Raw genomic sequence first — 8,876 nt, 5'->3', positions numbered from 1 at the left:
CTAGTATCTTCTAGAAATAATAAAACAAAAAATGTAAACGAAATTCTTAATATGGTAAATCAATTCTTTAGCACCTGAGACAATTATTAATATTTGCCAGGCCAAAGCAAAAACACTTCCTTATGTTGTGTTTTTTCTGAGTCCACATTTTTCCCCCTCTACTAGTAAGGATAGTTCTACATCTCTCCTCGTCCTCCTCCTTTGTCCTAGAGGTCTTAACCCAAGGCATCTCAATGGAAGGAAAAATAACTATCAATATTCCTTAGTCCAGATGGCAAGACTGATGATTGATGAGCCTCTTGATTTTGACATATTTTTAAATGGCAATTTATGTATTCCTAAATATGAAAAATAATTATCTTTAGAATTATGGATATTTTTAACTCTAACTTCTAAGTGATCTAGAATAAACATGGAGATTTGGATTATACAAAATTTGTAGGCTATAATTCTAATTCCCTCAAGATTCTACCTGATACTTGCAATGGCTGAACAACTCCCTGGATGACTATATTAACTCTCTTGAAGACTATTCTGATATTTGAAATGCCCACCATTAATTGGAAGTAATTTCTTTAGCTCCGAATGCTCTGGTGAGGACTCTATCCCCATATTTTGCAAGACATTTTCCAGGTCACTGAGGTCAACTTCTCCTCCTGCAGAACAAAAGAAGTAGAGAAAGATGACACTTTAAAAAATAGCATAATTTCCAGTTATTAAAGAGAAATAAAGCATAATGATACCTGCTAAAAAATAAGCAGTCAGCTACAGACACAAAATGAACAGTGTTTCTTTAACACTGGCAAAAGAGATGCTCCCATAATAATGGTTATAAAGTAATATTTCACAATTGAATAAGGTTCATATAATTTAAAAATTATTAGAATAATAAAGATGATCGGTACAAATAACTTAATATAGGGTATGGAAATTAAGCTAGAAATCAATAGCAAAAGCTACTAGGAAACTCCCCTAACTTTGGAAACTAAAGAATGCCTCTCTAAATAAATCATGTGTCAAAAAAATAAACCAAACTGGAAGTTAGAATATTTTGAATTGAGTAAAAATAATAATATTACATATTAAAACTTAAAGGATATGGTAAGGTTGTGCTGAGGGAAATTCACAGCCTTAAATGCATGTAATAGAAAAGATGAAAAGATCAATAACCCAAGGTTCTATCTTAAAAAGTTAGGAAAGAACAGCAAATTAAACCCCTCAAAAGGAGAAGAAAAGTTCTAAGGACAAAAGCAGAAACTACTGAAATGAAAAGCAAACTTTAAATAAAATCAATACAGCCAAATGTTGGGTTTTGGAAAGACCAACAAAAGTGATACATACCCGCACTAAGACTGACAAAGGAAAAAAAGAGAGAAAGCACAAAGAATAAATATTTCTAATGACAAAAAGGACATTACTAAGAATAGCCAAGAAGAGTTTAGAGAAGTAAATAAAATTGGGAGGATTTATGCTTCAGATATCAAGACAGATTAAATCTACATTAAAAGAGTAGGTATACTGGTGCAAGGACCAGCAGATAGACCAAAGAACAAAAAGAATAAAAAGTCCACACGTTTATTATCTTTGATTTATGAAAAAGCTAGCCTTACATTAAAGTAGGGAAAGGATCATCTTGTCAATAAATGGTGAATATCCATTTAGAAGAAAAAGGGACCCTTATCCCACATCATGTAGAAAAATCAATTGAGTGGATTATAGATCTAAATGTGAAAGGAAAATAATAAAGCTCCCACAAGATAAAATAGGAGACGTTTTCATGACCGCGGTGTATGGAAGGATTTCTTCAACAGGCTCCCAAACATTCTAACTATAAAAGAAAAAAGGTTGACTAATTCAACTACGTGTCAAAGAGAAACTTTTGTTCATCAGAAGATAAAATACAAGAGGAGACACCACACAGCACTGCCAATGCCCCCGCGGAGAAGCTGAGATCACCACCGAATTTGAAATATTTAAAGTGGATTCAAAATTGTTTCAGTAATGCAGACAATTAAGTGCGTTGTTGTGGGTGACGTTGCTGTTGGTAAAACATGACTCCTGATATCCTACACAACAAACACATTTCCGAGGATGTACCGACTCTTGGTGACAACTATGCAGTCACCATTATGATCGATAGGGGGCCATACACTCTTGGACTTTCTGATACTGCGGGGCAAGAGGACTATGACAGATTACAACTGCCAAGTTATTCTACAAACGTATTTCAATGTATCTACGAATACATTTCTACAAATGTATTCCAGTCTGTTATTCAGTGATCTCTGCCTCCTCATTCGAAAATGTGAAGGAAATGTGGGTGCCTGAGATAACTTACCACTGTCCCAAGACTCCTTTCTTGCTTGTCGGGACCCAAATTGATCTTAAAGATGACTCCTCTACGACTGAGAAACCAAGAACAAAGAGAAGTCTATCCCTCCGGAGACTGCCGAAATGATGTGAAAAGCTGGCCCATGACCTGAAGGTGGTCAAATATGTGGCGGGTTCTGCACTCACAGAAAGGCCTAAAGAATGTATGTGACGAGGCAATATTGGCTGGCCTGGGGCCTCCAGAACCAAAGGAGAGCTGCTGCTATGAACAACTCTCCAGAGCCCTTTCTGCACTGCTGGTGTCAGCATTGTACTAAAAGCAATGTTAAACTAAAGATGAAAAATTCAAATTCATTTCTGCAATAATGACAAGTGCCTTGCACCTACAAACATGCACTTGTGTGAGACAAGGCCCATAGGTATGATTCCCTTCCCTTTCTCAATATTAGTTAATTCAGTAATTGTGTATTGTCAGAAAGGGATTAGTACTAGGTTTTTATCTTGTTGTTTCAAAAATATTTTTTTTGTTGTTTAAAAGCAAGGCATGCTTGTGATGACTCTGTAATCGACGAATTTGGGTTGTTAAAGCTACTCCCAGGCTCCATCCACTCTCGAGTTGCAAATATTTATGTGCCCAACATGAAAGCAGCCAAATCCATAAAGCAACTATTAATAGATATGTAAAGGAAGAAATTGATAGCAATGAACTAACAGTAAAGGACTTTAACATCCCACTTATACCAAATATATAAAGCAACTATTATTCTGGAGAACAATCTGGGAAATCCAGTTTTTTTCTTTTACCTTTATTGGCGGGGAGGAGAGAGTATGTGGGCATTTGTTTTTATTTAGTCATGCTTTTTAAATTCATTAGCCACTGGACAGCTCTTAGGGGGAAGAGGATGGACTGACTCCACATTCCATTTCCTAGATCAAGTTTAGAACACTTGTCCCCCACCTGGTGCTCTTAGGAAGGAGTATAGTAAATGCCTCATTTAATAACATACTCATAGTTAAAAGTTGCCTTTTCTCTCCACCCATGAGTAGGCCCAGTACTGGATGAAATTCCTGAAAGTAGGGAGAACCTGTCTGGCCCCTCCTCTTTTCTAGGATGTACTCTATATGTGACTGTGACTTTCAGGGAAATTTGATTGCCATATGCTATTTTTTTGACGTTACTTTCTAACTTCTTTCACTGATAAATGAAGAAAAGTGTTTTGGGGGGTATTTTGAAATACATCCAATGGATTGAGTGTGTAATTAAAAAACATTTTTCCCTATCAAAAAAAAAGACGATAAAATATAAGTGAAAAGTCAAACTATACAGCAAGATATTTATAGTTTATATAACCTGCAAGGGACTTGTATCTAGAGTACATTAAAAAAAAAAACAAACAAACAGGTAAAAGATAAACGAAAAATGCAATATGAATTTCTGGGAAAGATGGCAAGGTAGGAGGATCCTAAGCTCATTTGTCTCATGGATACCCCTCGATACACCCATATCAGTGTAACCAACCCAGAAAATAACCTGAAGACTGTCAGAACAGACCCCCCACAGTTAATTGAAGAGAAGAGGCCACAATGAAAAGAATGGGAGGAATAATGGAGATGTGGTTAGAACCAGACCCCCAGGAAAACCAACCACAAATGTGAGGGACGCCACAAGCACGGAAAAGGGAGAGGAAGAGATCTCCTACCAGGCACCCCAGACATGGGTGACCTGCACTGTAAAGACAAACCCCCATAATATTTGGCTTTGAAAGACAGAGGGGCTTAACTTTTTTTTTTTTTAACTTTTACAATCACTGGAGCTTAACACCTAGAATTTTAAAAATCAGTTGGCTTGGCTCTGGGAGAGCTGGAGGGCAAGAGGAAACAGTCTCCATCCTTAAAGAGACAGCATAACAAACAGCCCTGCAGGGATCCAGCATAGAAGTGGCAGTTTGAAAAGTGGCTGGGATATAGAGAAAGGAGATTTATTTACTAATCTCAGAACTTCTCCTGGAAGGGCAGGGATCTTTAGGAGACTTCTCCAAGAATAAAAGACCTGGCAGGCACCATTTCTCTCCCCTACCCTCACCCTAATCCAGATACCCAGACAGCTGCAGGAACCAGCTGGAACACTTGCCATGTAGCTTGCTAACACCGCTTGACCCACCCCTGCATTCTCCTGCAGACTGCCCCCTCCAACCATCCCCACTGGGCAGGAGTCCATCCAAAGCAGCACTAGATGCCTCTCATTTTGTAAGCAGCAGGCAGCTCCAACACTGTCCAGGACCACTCCCAAGTGACTCTTGCCCTGGGAGAGGGAACATAATCACACACATCAGTTTGACTATATTCCCAGCTCTGGGATGGGTACAGACCTCTGACTGCCAGCTCTACCCACCAATGAAGATCTCACAGCGGGCAGCAGAAAGTGAGCACCCTGATGTTTGGTGCAACCACAGCTCTGGCAAATGGGGTGAGGGCAGGCATCTGGTCTGACCCAACTCAAGCCCAAGGTGGCCCCAGACTGGCCCTTTAGCATCACAGGGACCAAACCTTGTCCACAACAGGCAAAGAAGGCCATTGCAGATGACAACTGATGGCAAACATGACTCAACAATCACAGCCCTAGGGCATGCAACACCCAGAGAAGACAGCTGAAATGCTAGTTTTTGGTGAACAGGGGACATTACACAACAGGACACTACAGGGCCTCTTCTTCATAAGACCGCTTTTTTCAAGATCAGGGACATAGCTGACTTTCCCAATACATAGAAACAGACACAGGGAGTTAGACAAAATGAAGCTGCGGCCTATGTCCCAAATGAAAGAACAGGTCAAAATCACAGCAAAAGAGCTAAATGAAACAGAGATAAGCAATATACCCGATAGAGAATTTAAAGTAATGGTCATGAAGGTACTTACTGGATGTGAGGAAAGAGTAGAGGATCATAGTGAGAAATTCAACAAAGATATGAGAAAATACAAAAAAAGAACCAGAGATGAAGAACTCATTAACTAAAATTAAAAACACACTAGAGTGAATAAATAGTAGACTAGAGGAAGCAAAAGAACAGATCATTACTGAAAGAACAGTAATGGAAAGCAACTAAGCTGAAAAGGAAAGAGTAAAAGAACAATATAAAATGAGAATAGAGAACTCAGTGACACCATCACATGTAATAACATTAGCATTATAGGGATCCCAGAAGGAGAAGAGAGAGAAAAGCGGCCAGAAAAGTTTGTTAGAAGAAATAATAGCTGAAAAATTCCCTAATGTGGAGAAGGAGACAAATCAAGATTCAGAAGACTCTGAGTCCCCAACAAAATAAACCCAAGGAAGTCTACACCAAGACACATAATAATTAAAATGGCAAAAAATAGTGGTAAAGAGAGAACTTTAAAAGCAGCAAGAGAAAAAAGTTATATGCAAGGGAAACTCCTTAAGTCTATCCGCTGATTTTTCAGAAGAAACTTTGCAGTCCAGAAGGGAGTGGTATGATATATTCAAAGTGCTGAAAGAAAACAACCTGCAACCAAGAATACTCTATCCAGCAAGGCTATCATTCAGAATAGAAGGAGAGACAGAGTTTCCCAGACAAACAAAAGTAAAAGGCATTCCTCACCATTAAACCGGTCTTACAAGAAATGTTAAGAGGAATTCTTTGGAAAGGAAAGGCCATAATCAGGAGCAAGCAAATTAGGAAAGGAAAAAAATTCACGGGGGCATACAAACATAACCAAAGTGGTAGATCAATCACTTATAAAACCAGTATGGAAGTTAAAGCACAAAAGCAGTAAAATCAATTATAGCTATAGAAATCAGTCAAGGAATTCACAAAATAAAAGGAAGTAAAATATGAAATCATACATATAAAATGTGTGTGTGGGGGGGGGGGGAGGGGAGAAATTTAGTGCTTTTAGAATGGGTTCAAACTTAAGCAACCAGCACCTAATATAGGCTGCTTATATGCATAGGATATTATATATAAACCTGATGGCAACCACAAATAAAAAAACGTGTAATAGATATGCAAAAAACAAAAGAAAAAGATATTGACGCATATCACTAAAGGCCATCAAACCACAACGGAAGAAAGCAAGAGAAGAAAGGAACAAAGAAGAACTACAAAAGCCACCAAAAGCTACTAGAACCGATAAATGAAATCAGCCAAGTTACAGGGTACAAAATCAATATACAGAAATCTGTTGCATTTCTACACATTAATAATGAAGTAGAGAAAGAGAAATTAAGAAAACAATCCCATTTTCAATTGCACCAAAAATAATAAAATATTTAGGAGTAAATTCAGCCACAGAGGTGAAAGACCCATACATTGAAAACTATAAAATATTGATGAAAACATTGGAAGATGACATAAACAAATGGAAAGATATTCCATGCTCATGAAGTAGAAGAACAAATACTGTTAAAATGTCCATAGTATGCAAAGCAATCTACAGATTTAATGAATTCTCTATCAAAATACCAGTAACAAATATAACAAATAGTCCTAAAATTTATACGGAACCTCAGAAACCCCGAACAGCCAAAACAATCTTGACAAAGAAGAACAAAGCGGGTGGTATCACAATTCCAGATTTCAAGTCATACTACAAAGCGGTAGCAATCGAAACAATATAGTACTGGTATAAAAAGAGACATATAGACCAATAGAAAAGGGTAGAAAGCATATAAAGCATATTTAGGCATATAATCCACAATTATATGGTCAATTAATCTTTGACAAAAGATTATACAATGGGAAAAAAGACAATCTCTTCAACAAATGGTGCTGGGAAAACTGGACAGCTACATATAACAGAATGAAACTGGACCACTTTACACCCCACACCAAGGGATACTAAAATGGATTAAAGACCTAAATAGGAGACTTACTGCTATAAAAATCTAGAAAAGAGCACAGGCAGTAATTTCTCTGACATTGGCCGTAGCAACATTTTTTTCTAGATATGTCTCCTGAGGCAAGGGGAATAAAAGCAAAAATAAACTATTGGGATGCCATCAAAATAAAAACTTCTGCATAGCAAAGGAAATAATCAACAAAATTAAAAGACAACCTATTGGATGGGAGAAGATATTTGCAAATGATGTATCTGATAAAGAGTTAGTATCAAAATGTATAAAGAACTTACACCAAGTCAACATCAAAAAGCCCCAAATAAACCAATTAAAAAATGGGCAGAAGACACAAGCAGACATTTCTCCAAAGAAGACATACAGATGACCAACAGACATGTGAAAACAAGCTCAATATCACCTATCATCAGGGATACACAAATCAAAACTACAATGAGATATCACCTCACACCGGTCAGGATAGCTAAAATCAAAAACACAAGAAACAACAAGGGTTGGTGAGGATGTGGAAAAAAAGGAACTCTCGTGCACTGTTGGTGGGAATGCAAACTGGTGCAGCCACTGTGGAAGACATTATGGAGAGTCCTCAAAAAAATTAAAAATAGACTACCCTATGATCCAGTAATCACATTACTGGGTATTTATCCAAAGAATACAAAAACACTAATTCAGAAGGATATGTGCACCTCTATGTTTATTGCAGCATTATTTACAATAACCATACTATAGAAGCAGCCCAAGTGTCCATCAGCTGATGAATGGATAAAGAAGATGTAGTGTGTGTGTGTGTGTGTGTGTGTGTGTGTGTGTATATATACACGCACATATATATATATATATACACACACACACACACACACACACACATACACATACATATATATAATGGAATATATATATATATAATGGAATATATATATAATGGAATATATATATAATGGAAATTATATATATAATGGAATATATATATAATGGAAATTATATATATAATGGAATATATATATAATGGAATATATATGTAATGGAATATTATTCGGCCATAAAAAGAATGAAATCTTGCCATTTGCAACAACATGGATGGAGCTAGAGACTATAATGCTAAGTGAAATAAGTCAATCAGAGAAAGACAAATATCAAAGGATTTCACTCATATGTGGAATTTAAGAAATAAACAAACAAAGAGAAAAAAAAAGAGTGAGAGAAACTAAGGAACAGACTCTGAAGTACAGAGAACACACCGATGGTTACCAGGAGGCAGATGGGTGGGTGGGTTGGGGGATGAGTGAAGTAGGTAATGGGGACTGAAGAGTACACTTAGCTGATGAGCACTGAGTAATGTATAGAGCTGTTGAATAATGTATAGCTGTCACTAGAATGTATACCTGAAACTAATATAACACCTTATGATACATATACTTGAATTTAAAAAACAAAAATTTTTTTAAAAATTCAGTATGTAGAACACAGACATCCAAGCAAATAGGCAACAGACATGAAAGGAGCTTTATAGGGGCGCCTGGGTGGCGCAGTCGGTTAAGCGTCCGACTTCAGCCAGGTCACGATCTCGCGCTCCGTGAGTTTGAGCCCCGCGTCGGGCTCTGGGCTGATGGCTCAGAGCCTGGAGCCTGTTTCCAATTCTGTGTCTCCCTCTCTCTCTGCCCCTCCCCCGTTC

General features: G+C 37.5%; 2 protein-coding genes across 6 annotated transcripts in view; one reads left to right on the top strand and one right to left on the bottom strand.

Annotated features, from left to right (window-relative positions):
• Nucleotides 1-8,876, top strand: part of LOC147571450 (pleckstrin homology domain-containing family M member 1-like) — a 191,938-nt gene that overhangs the window by 139,090 nt on the left and 43,972 nt on the right. The gene's annotated exons all lie outside the window — the stretch shown is intronic.
• Nucleotides 413-8,876, bottom strand: part of LOC147571447 (EF-hand calcium-binding domain-containing protein 13-like) — a 157,988-nt gene continuing 149,524 nt past the window's right edge. Inside the window, 1 exon segment of the mRNA XM_086696415.1 lies at nucleotides 413-656. Within this exon segment, the coding sequence (XP_086552541.1) occupies nucleotides 514-656 (143 nt within the window). The 3' untranslated portion in view covers nucleotides 413-513.

The sequence above is a fragment of the Puma concolor genome, unplaced genomic scaffold (assembly GCF_028749965.1).
Source record: "Puma concolor isolate L17-30 unplaced genomic scaffold, mPumCon1.1.hap2 unalloc_scaffold_27, whole genome shotgun sequence".
NCBI lineage: Eukaryota > Metazoa > Chordata > Mammalia > Carnivora > Felidae > Puma > Puma concolor.
This window is presented reverse-complemented; position numbering and strand designations above follow the sequence as displayed.